The sequence below is a fragment of the Zootermopsis nevadensis genome, unplaced genomic scaffold (assembly GCF_977971745.1).
Source record: "Zootermopsis nevadensis isolate Lab colony 2312 unplaced genomic scaffold, Znev_1.0 Znev_ptg000016l, whole genome shotgun sequence".
Lineage (NCBI taxonomy): Eukaryota > Metazoa > Arthropoda > Insecta > Blattodea > Termopsidae > Zootermopsis > Zootermopsis nevadensis.
The window spans coordinates 9931203-9944952 of NW_028259148.1; the positions used below are offsets into that span (position 1 = coordinate 9931203).

General features: G+C 34.9%; 1 protein-coding gene across 2 annotated transcripts; it reads left to right on the plus strand.

Moving 5' to 3' along the window:
* Positions 1-2835: 2835 nt before the first annotated feature.
* LOC110828677 (uncharacterized) lies at positions 2836-8085 on the plus strand. 2 transcript variants are annotated; one of them, XM_022061606.2, is made up of 4 exons: positions 2836-2935; positions 5181-5384; positions 5957-6206; positions 7307-8085. In XM_022061606.2, exons 1-3 carry the CDS (start codon positions 2921-2923, stop codon positions 6191-6193), a joined length of 456 nt encoding a protein of 151 aa, XP_021917298.1. In that variant the 5' UTR covers positions 2836-2920; the 3' UTR covers positions 6194-6206; positions 7307-8085. The 2 variants fall into 2 exon arrangements, with proteins under 2 accessions (XP_021917298.1, XP_021917299.1); XM_022061607.2 differs by having other exon boundaries at positions 5957-6199.
* The last annotated feature ends 5665 nt before the right edge of the window (positions 8086-13750 follow it).

Sequence of the window (13750 nt, forward strand, 5' to 3'; positions counted from 1 at the left end):
TGAAGACGAGATTCAATTAAACTGTTTCATTAAAATAACAGCTCTTTGCGGTCGTATAATTTGTGCCTCAGTGAGGGAGCTCACTGATGAATATGACTCAGCGGAATTAGCGAAAGAAAGTACAGCTGACCAATTCGACATAATAAATTCGGCAGTTAAGATGGGCTACAAACAGTTCCTCCTAAATCTCTTTCATCCGTCAAAGTATTCTTAGCAATATCAAATAACTTAGGACGTAGCAAATACGAAAACAATCCAATTATTTATAACAATACGAAAAACATTAATAATAATATAATTTATGTCTAGTATTACTGTAGGACAGTATAATACAAATAAATTTACGTTTAAGAAGAAGCTGACATAAAATTCGGGGAACGATTCATTCAGATAAGAATCTTCTGTCTCACTGCCTGCTACCTGCGAAAGGAAATATTAAAATAATATTATGACTTCAGGATTGTATCGCCTTGTAATAAGATAAAAGTTTACTGGCATTTCAGTGGTATTTGCTGCCTCAATCATCAGGGCAGTAAATAACCATCATGGGCAATCACACTAATGCTGAGGGCAGCAAGTAACTCTGAAAATCCGGTAAACTTCTACAAGATTACTCGGCACAGCAACCAACAAGACATCCATCATCACAATCAATGACATGAGAACCCCAAATCCTGCTGAAATAAACAAATAAATTAATTTTAGTTTTTACTTTGTATGAGTGAAAAAATGTGCCATATTAAGGGAAGAGTAGAGGCTAAGGATTTTCGAGAGAAAAGAGCCAGGAATATTTAAATTAATGAGGGAGATTCCAAGAAAATGCTGAAGAAAACTTCTTAATGAGTATATCAAATCTAAAACTTCTTGACGATGGTGAAGAGCCAATTGAATAAAAATTTTCTTGGATATTATCCATCGTCTAGTAAATATAAAACGTAAAACGACGTTTCGGAGATGGGACTCTATCTCCGTCTTCAGGTTCCTACACAGTTGGGCCCACTAGATAGAGCTAATCCCTATTTCCGGAACCTGAAGACGGAGATAGAGTCCCATCTCCGAAACGTCGTTTTACGTTTTATATTTACTAGACGATGGATAATATCCAAGAAAATTTTTATTCAATTGATTCTTAATGAGTACCTTCATAATTATTAAGCTTCACCAAATAATACAACATCCACCCTTAAATATCCTAATTAGTCTGTTACATGTAATTTGAATAATCGTTGTTATGAATTTTTAGTTAATATAGACCTAAATGAATAATACAATTTACGGCAGAAATAATTAATCTATTTCAAAGTGACAACGTTTTTTTTAAAACGAACAAATTACATTATTTAACAAAACAACAACATTCCTTTCTCATATGTTAATGACATTTTATTTCACTGTTTCACTTTTAGAAAATTAAGTCTTGAGTGAGAACCATTACGTTGAATATGTTAGTGTACACGGAGAAGCTACTTGACACTTTCTAAATCGTATGTTATCCATTTCATCTCGGATTATTGTTTTAAGCTCATTCAAGTTCTCTGGTGGGCTGCCGAGCACATTGCCTCTTTCGTATCGCCAAAGGAGAAAAAAATAGAGAGGTCTGACGAGCGAGAAGGCCAGAGCACATCACCATAACGATAAATCAGTCGTTGCGGAAACAATAAACAAAGTACAGCCATTGAAATTCTTGCTGTGTGAGCGGTAACACCAACTTGCTGAAACTACACATGTTCATGCCCTTGTAACATTTCTAAGCGTGGTGTAATAAATGTTTTTGTAGCGTAAATGTTACAGTTTATCCATAATGATTTTTAAAGATATAAGATCCAATGATTCCTACAGCTGATATCCTACATAACATTGCCACTTTTAAGTAGTGAAGTAATGAAGTCCATGAGGGTTATGAGCACAGCAGTGTCTAAAATTTTGTTGATTAACAGTTCCATTGAAGTTTAAATGTTCCTCATCAGTCATTAACAGAAGTAGGTTTGGATTGCCAGTTAAAAATTCCATGTGTTGATGACAACATTGTAAACTAATTTCCTTGTCACCTGCATTGAGCTGTTGCACAATCTGACACTTGTAATGTTGCAAGTTCAAGTTACACTTCTGTCAGACATTCCTAAAGATATAAAATGGATGTGTTGCAAAGATTCCAACATTCAAGGAATGTTCTTAGGCTTAAGAACAGACCGAGGACGGCCAGGTGGTTTCTTATTTGTCACAGACCATTCTCCACGCCATTGTTTTATCTATGGACTAATTGCCTTGCGAGATAAAGTTTCCCGTTGAATAGGCTCTCGTCGAAATCGTTGTTGCGAATTTTTATCGAACCTTTTTAACAAACAGCTTCATGCCGCATTATATTTCCATGACAACGAATAAAATAGGAAACAAAATTAATTTTATTTTGGTACGAACAAATAGATTTAAATTATGATATTTTTACAGATTAATGGTTGAATGCAGATATAAACTGGCTCGTATTATTCTCAAAACGTAAAGCCCCAAGTTCGTACTTTTACCAATATATCATACTGGAATAATAAGAACACACAATCAATCTGAAATAAATCGTCAAAGTTTTTGTAATGAACGCATTGGATATATGTTTTGTAATGATAATTTGTGTTTAAATAATATTTTGTAATATTATTGTAATATTTCTGGCTGTTCTTTCCTGAAACGTGACAAAACACATATTATGGCCACTTTCTAACACAAAGAATCCACTCTCACTAACAATTGATACGCTTCCGTTGGAAACGGCGAGAAGAAGACCAACAGAACATCAGAGACCCTCCCCCCCTTCCTTGTCCATATTACTCGGCCTAGTATATATAAAGAAAGTAGAACGGACCGAAATATCAGTTCGCTTGCTTTTATTTCTGATATCGAAGCAGGACACTTTACGAATCAAGAAATGACTCATCTGAAGGTAAGTCCTCTTACAGAGATTTTTAAATTGTCAGAATTATAGTTAACATCCATGGTTAAGAATATTTGTATATCGCATAACGTCGAAAGAACAAAATTTAGATTCTATTCTAAAAGAAAGAAAAAATAATTTCGTTCGTTAAAGGAGTGTAAAAATATAGACGATTCACTTGTTAATTAAAAATACAGAATTGTATGTTAAACGTGACAGTTGTGTAATGCAAATAAGCGTAGTAAGCACTGGTTAGGAGTGAATTATTTTAAACTAAGAGTTTTAATTAATAGTACAGCGTGCAATGTTATAAATATTTTAGTAAAAAATATATAATCCAAGTAAGGGCAATAATATTATATAAGTCTGGCTTTAATTTTGATGTTAGTAATTAAAAATCTCAGATAAAACTATTTATGGACTCAGAATCGATACACAACTTCATATCGATTCGTATCTCCAAAGCTTATAAAGTGAATAATTTCGACAATTAGTTTCAATATATTTTACTGGTTTGTGGTATCAAATAAATTTATGTAATTTATCTGATTTCGTATTTTAATGACATTTCTGCACACCGGCATCCCAAAAACAAGTAGCAGTACAAGTTAAATAATGGAAATTATCGTTATGTTGTTGACAAAGCATAAAGGAATTTTGTACTCCCAGATTTTATAAGATATGTTTATAAAATTTAAACAAATAGCTGCATACAGATTTTTATATGTGAAAACAAATTAAATCATGCCACGGTGTGCACAAATCTTCCAAAAACGATCCCTTCTGTTTGCGCTGGGAATGCTACCCATCATTCCCTTTAGTCGCTTTCTTTTATCTTTCGGCTTCATATCTAAAGCGTAGAACTTATTCTGTTGTTTCGTATTGGCGTAAAACTCGGTTTTATCATGCCAACGGAAGTGCTGAGTATAATAAGAGCGAATAATTGACGGGGAATAGACAAAATTATATAATGAGGAGACGGGTTAATTTAGTCTTCAACAAACAGTAATGCGATGATCACATACAGAATGGTCCAATTGTCCAATTTACCGATTTTAATGCTTTTTCATTTAAATGATTAGGCATAAAAATCTCATTAAAATCAGCATCTCAAGCAATTTATATTACAAAGTTTACAAATATTGTTGTTAAAGACCTGCCACTTCGAGAGTAATCGTCCAAAACTTATTTAATCCTGCCAAATTTCTTAACAAGTTTTGAAATTGTGTGCCTTTCCGACTTTGACGACGAACTTTACTTGAAGCGCTCGTCTGCCCTTTTTGGGCTTTCAGATGAAGAAATGTACTCTTCCAAGATAAAAATTATATTGTAAAATATCGAACTATAATTAAAGATGAACAAATGGCATGAAAACTACGGTGTATTATAATCACTCGTTTCGGGGAAAAATCCTGCAAATGTGGATGAAACTGGCGGGACTTGCAGCATTCGACAGATTGAAAATGCACAGAACAGTTTAGTCAGAGAATCTGATGGAAAGAGACCACTTCTGAAACGGAGAATTGATAGGAGGATAATATTAAAATGTATTTATGTGGACAGGAACTATGTGGCTCAAAACAGTATCCAGTTAAGGGATTTTGTGAACACGGTAATGAAGCATTGAGTTCCTTATAAGATAAATGATTTCTTGTCCAACTATGGGACAATCAGGTTTTTACGATAGGTGCTGGTGAACGAAGTTCTCTCTCTTCTAATTTGTGATCCCTGTTTGGAACTGCATCAACCCAGGTGTTAAGCGTCCATGTTAATTGTATTAGCGCAGCTAACACTTCGAAAAATAAAAGAAAATCTTACGTCTTATTCGAGGAGAGAGAGAGCTTCAGCTAGTCACTTAACAAAGCCTGACTGATTAGAAGTGGCGGAAAGAAAATTTTCTGATCGGTTACGCTGTGTTCTAATATATGGAGTACCACTGCGACACTTACAACTTGTTTAATTTTTCGCTTTTTAAAGTATTAGCCGAGCGAATACAGCTAACACAACTGTTCGACCCCCAGGACCAACGTCACTTAACATGTAACACTAAATAAACTATCATGGTGTCCAACCAGAGGGTATGAATTCTGTGTATTAACCGTAAAACTTGAACAGGTTTTAATTAACCTTCATTACATCCCGTTATGACACTTAATGGCCCTGCCTCAGTTCTACCAACTGTTTTTCCACATTTATCAAAGCAGACAAACTTTCAGTTTTGGTGCCGTGTTTGATTGCTTTTCCGCCCTTGCAGACAGCCTGCGTCGTTCTCCTGGTGGGTCTGGCGGCAGTTTGCGCCTACCCGTATCCAGGTTACGAGGAGGGGGTCATAGAAGGTCACGGACTGTCATTGGAAGGCCATGGACTGGCGCTGGAAGGGGCAGGTGGCCTTGAAGGTCACGCAGTTGTCGACTACAGCGGACACGGAGGCGAAACGGAACATGACGTCGAATATTACGTAAGTTTATTGATTTTATTTTATTTCGAGATGAATCATTATCTGTACATGTGGGAAAGTTTATAGGAACGAGCCAGACGTCCTCTAAATCAACAGGTAAAGTAACAGTTTACAAGAAGTTTCCTTCAAGAAATTAACAGTTCACAATTAAGTAGAGTTTTGTAATTACTGATGCGAGAACATTTGCACTTTACAATAAAGGAAGAAATAGAATGATAAAGATATTATTTTAACATAAAAGTTAGAAAGTAACACGAGGTTGGGGAAAAGTTATAATGATAAGCTTAAAAATTTTGATTTGTTCCAAGAAAGCCATCCATGTCTGAGGAGAACCTATGTTCTATTTCGTAACATCCTAGTTAACCCTGTAATGTATAAAGTATCTCGCCCATGTCCAAATCTGGGCGACGCCTAATGTCGACTGTCCGCGAGTGCTTCTTCAGTAAATTAGCAGCTACCCTCCACAATTAGAGACCGTCTCCTCCAGCCACAACCTGAAGACGTATCACGCTGTGATGACACTCAACGTGTTAATGGTTGTTAAGTTTCTGTAAATGCCTTTTGTGTGGTAGGATCACCCGAAGTATAGTTTCAAGTACTCTGTTAACGACTACCACACTGGGGACATCAAAAGTCAACAAGAGGAGCGCGACGGAGACGTCGTCAAGGGACAGTACAGTCTCGTCGAACCAGATGGCTCTGTCCGCACAGTGGACTACACCGCAGATAAACACAATGGCTTCAACGCTGTGGTCACGAAGTCTGGCCACAGCGTACATACTGGCGGACACGGATACGGACATTTCTAAAGCAAAGTAATGAGTAAGTTTTAAACGAAGATTTGTATTTGTTAAAACTTCATGTGAATCAAAATTATAATATGAATACAAATAAATTCTAGAAAAAAATTTGTGTGACTTAAAACTCTATATACTGTAATAAATCAAAGTTACATCCGCGGAGTTTTTGAGATCATACTAACCATACTCGGATAGTACTAGTTCAGAATGCATTGTCGTTTCGTCTGATATATAAAATGCACAAAATTATAATTTTACCTCTTATTTGGTCTCTGTCGTAAGGGAAGTACATATTTGAGATCACGGTGCTGAGAGTATTTTATCAAAGATGGTGGAAGTAACAGGACGACTGGGAATAATGTATAATGATAAATTTCATACTAGTAACAATGCCCGTAAGTCTAAGGTATGACCGTTTGTACACTCAGACCGTGGTTTCTAATCCCGTCAGTGTCTTTCAGTGTTGCGCTGTATAAGAATTCGTACAAATATCTAAAAGGATAGATAATTTTGAAAGTCATTCTGAATTAGAACAGATCATAAGGCCTGCATATAAATGCTGAAAAAGTGGAGAAAATATTCATAACTTCTATTGCTCGACATTATTCAGGAAATAAAATCATGTGTATAAAGACATGTAGGACGCATGAGACAGGTGAGGAAATACATATAAAATTTAAGTCGGATAATCTAAAGGAAATCAAACACTGGGTAACTTACATATTTTGAAGTGTAATAATAAAATCTATATAAAACAGTGTGCGAGACTGTTAACTGGATTCAACTGCCTCAGGCTCTTGTAAAGTTTGAAATTAAATTTCGGATTCAATAAAGGGCGCGGGAGGATACTTCTTGACTAAATGAGCAATTACAAGCTTCTGGAAAAAAACTAAGTTGCACTTAGTTGCTTTGTTTAAGGTGTTCAAGAATTGAACAATTCATGCATATTTAAATATACAAAATGTCACAACAAAGAAGATGTCACTTCGGACGTTTATTGCCGTAAATAATTTAATTCACAGAAGTCTCATTTATTTATAAACAGTTCACATGGAAACTTTTGCCTTGCACAGTATGATACAATTATTATTCTAAATAATATCCTGAAATTTCCATTCGCAGAATATTTGGACTGGTGGCACAGGTGACGGTCAGGGATCACTCAGGAGAAGATGCACCGTTTCGTTGATTCAGTTCCGGGTTTGGCAAACAAATGAGTTAGCGACATCCTAAAGTACGAGATGACGTAACAACAACTGAATTTAGTTGAATATTTGACACTCTGTAAAAATTTTCTCTGGTGAAGTAGCGACAACCGTGAAGATACATAAATTAAACATCTTTCTAAGGGTACGAGGCTGGTAATAACCGTAACATGGATTTATGTAAATTTGACATCTTGTAAGTATAAACGTGTAGCAATGGCTTGTTTCATACTGGCCTTAATTTTGAGTACCGTCCACAATTTTCGTAACTTTTAAACCCAAAGTATCGCTACCGATTCCGTGAGCGAGCTGTGTCACTAACAAACAAACAAACAACTAGCCCTTCTAATATTCGTATTATTTATTTCAGAATTTGATGTGTAAATGTCTCAAGATACCCAACTTACAAACACCAAACTCTTCTAATATTAACGCTTTTGGAACTTGATTGTCCCAATTATATAACCACTTTAGCCATTTTATATACATTCAAGGAAGATTTCAAACTTATCGAAAATAAATAAAAGCAAAAGTATTCTTTAATTTCGCAAGAAAATAATTAAGATGGCTGAAATGTACTAATGAATTTATGACTTTAGTTCATAATTGTTATTTGTAATGTTTTATATTTCGCATTTCTCTAGTCTTAAATAAATCAAATGTATTTAATAACGTTAATAAATAATGTTTATCAACTTTGCATTGTTACTGAATTGTGTAGGTCTGTTTATTATTAATCCACTTCTCAATTTATCTTCTTTGTTTACTAAAATAAGTATATTTATAAAATTAAATGTTTTAAGTTTTGTCTTCATGTGATTCCAAACGAATATTCACATATGTGAAAACAACTAATAAACTATCTTTGTTATATTTTGCTTTTTGCAACGTTTTCATAAGATGCAATAACGTCTAACGAACTTTATTCTGCGAGCCTGGTACACATTCACTTCCTAAATGTTACCTGTCATCATTATCACCTCAGAATTGCAGAACATATTCATATGTGTGCCTTCCGTTTTTAACTTCAATACGAGTGGTACTTCATATACCTACGTGTTTCAGCTGCACTTAAAATACTGAAAGTTTTAAGGGATAATGTTTAACTTATATATTAGGGTTTCTAGATACGTTTACTCCGAAACTTTTATAACAACCTACAAGAATACACGACGTTACAATTCAAAACACCACAATAATAAATGCTCTGTATATGAAAATTTGACAAACAGCAATCAGAAATCTTCAATGTCTTTATTGTCACCACTACTTGTGTTCTCGTAAACCCTTATTTTGGCCTGGAGTGCGATTAAATAACTCATTTCATAACTTTTTTCTTCCTAATATCGTTTTAAAAGCAATAACTTTATTTTGTAAAACTGCCTATTAAAAGAAAATCGAAAAATGTCGAGATATATGACCATAATCACCACCATCATCATCATCGATATGTGTCAAATGGGTTAGTCACGGACAGTATCAGTAATATCAGATTCTTAAAACAGCGTATTACAAGTTAGATTTACATGTTACGACTCTCACAGCCTACTTGACATATTTCTTTTGGAAAATTAGCAGTCATAATTTCCTGAAAATAAAATGACTTTTTTTTTTACTTTTCGGGCAGTAATGATAAAAATAAGTCACGAGAAAGAAATAAATGTCGTAAAATAAGTATGGCTGTACGTGCAGTTTCACTCATTAAAGCGTCGCTTAAAATTCTAAGATCAAAATGTCCCAGACCTATGGCCATGTTCACCGTAAGTTAGCGATTCGCTGGCCGAGAATTCATAAACGGGAACTCTTACAAACACCGCTACAGTTTATTAAAAAAGCTGTTGACTTATACATACTCTAAATAGTTCACATATTACGCAACAATTTTCTTTACAAACTACGTCATTAGTTAGATATTTGACACACTGTTTTTGAATAATTAATCTTCTATTATCAGATTTAATTTCTGTTGTTGCTATTTCATCATCATCATCAAACAGTCAAGGAGTTAGGTCATACTGACCCGTTGCGTTTCGTCAATCCAAGTTTTCGCTCGTAAAACGTATCTTAGTTCTTGATTTGACTTCTTCATTAAACTGAACAGATGCTCACAGCGATAGGTTTTGTCAAATACCGACGTTAACAAAGCGCGCTTTCTGATATCATGTAACTATTTTTATCCTAAACAGCCACACAATGTTACAATAAGTATGCTCGGGGCACACGAATCAAAACTGTGGGCCGCGGGTTGAGAACCCCACTTCTAGACCTACCCAGGGCAGAAGAATTGTCATATCCACAAGTAAAATTGCGAATATTTTTCCTGAGATTATATTCATATTTACATTCTATAAGACAACAGTGGTTTAAGTTTTCTCATGCAACTGTTGAAATAAAGGATTGTAAAATGTAAAATATGGAACAGGAGAACAGTATATAAAACCCACGGCAGTTTCCGATCAGCTAGAAAAATAAGATTAATCCTGTAAAACAATAGATTTATAAGATCTTAAAAATAACCTGAATAGTTCTACTTTTAAGCTGACAGTCGCTTAGCTACACCTTTACGGAAATCAAGGATTCATTACTGTGTGTACAACATCTCACCACTGGACTGCATCCTGACCCAATCGAATCCTTACCCCCGAACCCGGTCGTTTCTTTAAGATCAAATTTCCGAATATTATTTTTCCATTTAGGGCTGTCCCTCACAATTGGAGTCTTTCGTTCGGCATTTCCCATTCTGAGTGCGTCTAAAGAACATCAACTGCGTGCGTGACCATCGGCTCAAGATGATTCTCCTGAGAAAGCAGTAAAGTTGTGATAATTGTTTTAATAATGACAACGCGCCGACTAATTATGACATGCTATTTTGACGTCGATACGAAAAGGGAAAGTGGAATGAAAAGAATTATTTCTACCGGAAGCGTGTTTCCCAGGAACTTCGGTCAATAGTTCGGCTTTCTCTGTTAAAACTTTGTATGTAACTATGCAGAAGGTCCATTGTTTTCATCTGATGTGAGATTTCACTATTTCAAAACACCAACATGTGTGAGAGAAATCTTGCTCTCTTTCTGTCCCAACAATTCTATTGCTATTATGACTCCTTATCACGTTAATTATAATTATTCTACTTCAGGAATATAATGTTTAGTTCTTGATTTTGCACCATCATTGTTTTGTGTTTATTTCGACACTCTTTGCGGTAATAATGTAGCGTTTTACACAAGATTCGGATAAATAAATGGGAACAAAACGTCATTTTCGTGATGTTAAAACGACCGCAAAGTTTGTTTACTTGCATTCAGAAAACGAAATTGCAACTGAATCCCATTTCTTAAATTCAGTTTCAAATCAAAGAGGATGAGATGGGCAGAGCATATAGTAAGCATAGGAGAGGTGATACGAGTATACAAAGTCTAGTAAACCTTGAACATTTTAATATACAGGAGAAGATGGTATAATTATATTAAAATGTGTCTGAAACAATACGTTTTGAAGATGTGGACTGGCTTTATCTGGGATACAGTGGCGGTCTCTTGAAAATACTGAAGACGATTAGACTTCCTTAAAAGGCAAATATTTTCTTAACGTCTTTTTTCAATAGAATGAGGTATTTAATAGACAATTATCATACAAGCTGAAATGCGTGTTATAAACATGAATTTATGAAGCTATGTTTTAACGAGCAACTGCATGCACTTTTTACCGAATTTACAGAACTTAATACAATTTCACGTCTCTGCTTGCAGCATGGGGTATGGTAGGTTAACAACGGTTTAATTTGAACTACAGCTGTGCGTAGGGCAGAAGCATCAACCACAATTACAAAAGATAATTGTCTTTTGGAATGTTGCGCCGTGTAGTCTGCTAGAAGTTACCGACGTCCTTGTTCCCTCCATCATTAATGCCCTGATTACGGAGGCACAAACTCATCTAAAACGTCGGCAATATTCTACTGGACTACAAGGACTACACCGCGTAACATTAAAGAAGATGCATCGAAATCTCACCACAGCTACAGAAGCTAAAAAAATGTGTTAGACATGCATCTGCGGCAAAAATCCAGTCACGCATCTAAAGTCAAGAACATTTTATTCCATAACAGTGGATGTAATACTAGAAATTTGTTTCGTAGGCTATTAAGCAACGTTTTGTCAACTGCAGAGATCGTTTATGGTCAAATGTTAAGATAAAATTAATATACATGGAGGAGATTATAATGAAAAATAAACGTTTGTGGCCAGTACCAAAGATATTTTCGGGCGTCTGCCTGTAGATACAGACGATCTGCGACAAATCTAACGTCATTAAGGCCGATGCTACGACTAATCTAAGGACAGCGTGTGTCACGAACAAAGTTCTACTGCATTAACTTATTCACTTCAAACTTTACTAGGGGAGACAATTTCCTTACTTGCAGAAGTAGGCGTATATTTCATGGGATGTATTAATTTCGATACTAAATTCGGTATTACTGCTTTTTTTACTTTGTTCAATATTCTAAAAACAAAGCCACTACGTTTCGGTAGTTGAATCTGCTCTCGTCCTCAGGTGAAACAACCTATTATGTTGGGTCCAATATAAGGGGCAGATCTTAGTCTCTGGATGATAAAGTCCAGAGAAACATTAATATTGAATGCAACGCGCCATATTTAGAAATAGACAAATAGATTTTATTAAATCCTGGCGGTTAGTGTCAAAACTCTGCAATAAACTTTAAAATTCTGGTGAAATCTTATAGTTTAGAGCTTTGAAATGCCAATCAAATATAGATAAGACTATAAGTCCTAAATAAATGTGAATAAAACAAAAATATGTGTACTTAAAGTAACAGACGAAAAACAGTTGAGAAGTTCATAAACTTCTTCTTATTCGGGAGATACACGATTTCATTATTTATTCACATACATATCTAGTTTCTTTTAGGATACCTGAATATTAACTTTAAAATATGCCATTACATCTTCCTTTAATACTATTCTGATTTAACATTCGTCGTCAAAATTACTCTGAGATAATTTGACTTATCTTACGCAATTTACGCAGTCAAATGAAGAAACAAGAAAGTGGAACAGAATTCCTTCCATGCTGCTTTCACTAATGATAGGAATTGTGTTTGAAATATGTGACAGGGCTACTTGTTCAGAGCTTGAATTTCTTTTCGAGGAATTTCAAAGCAGTGAATGCATATCAACCGACTGTGTCCAGACCATCAGGGACACGCAGATGTCCCTAGTTTCCTTGCAACTATTGGCATTGCTGTAACTGGGTTATTCAATTCAAATTCTTATTACGGGCATAGCAACCAGAAGGCCAACTACAAATGAAGCACGAGAGAATAACAACAGTTTATCGCGATACTATATGAATGAAGAGAAAATTAGTATACATAGACAACTTGCTATCTATATCTGCATAATAGTGGTTAAATTAAATGAAATCAATTAGGATACAAGGAGAAAAAATCAAACAAACAAGGTAATGAATCAGAGAATTTATATAATTAGAATTATAACAAGGTGAATAGAGGAGAAGAGAAAGGAAAACATTTTATATAATTTTGTACTGAATGTAATTAATATCTAACACATGGATATCAACACAGTTAATGCAATATGTGATTAAGGAAAACGAATTTTGTTTCAAATATATTAAAGTCCCTGCAGACAACGTTAGCAGCTAATGCGCATCTAGGAAGTGGATTGTTTTGATTTGATTGACTGTAACTGAACATAGAGAAGTCTCTCAAATACCGAGTAGGAATTCGAAGACCAGCAGCTTCCAGAAGGGAAGGCCAGTATTTAAAACCACGGTAAGCTTGGACAAGGGACAGACCATCAATGCAATACCTCCTCTTGTATATAAGGTTTTTGGTTTTAACAACTGTAAATCGTTAACATTTTCACGGGGATAAAACGATTATAGCAAAGGGATACAAATTTCTGCTGGATACGTTCCAGTTTGTTGGCGTCAGTAGTCGTAATAGAATTCCAAAAGAATGAAAAGGTTAAAGTGCGAACAAGATCCAACAACTTTATACGCTGTGAAAACACGTAGTCAACATGCTCGAGGAACCCAATAGTCAATAAATATTCTTATATATTTAATAGAGTCAGTAGGTGTTACCAGAGAACTGGAAAATAATCGTAGATCAATGATACTTAACAATATGAGAATGACATTTTTTTGTAATATACTAAGGTCAAACGTTATAATAAACAATAAAAATTCTTTTAACATAATGAAAGAGAAAGTTAAGAAGCGTATTTTCTTTGACAGTATAAACATGACAGAAACACGGGTCAAAGAAATTCCACTCTATTAAATTTAATGTCTTGAATTAAATAACACACTCAACCTG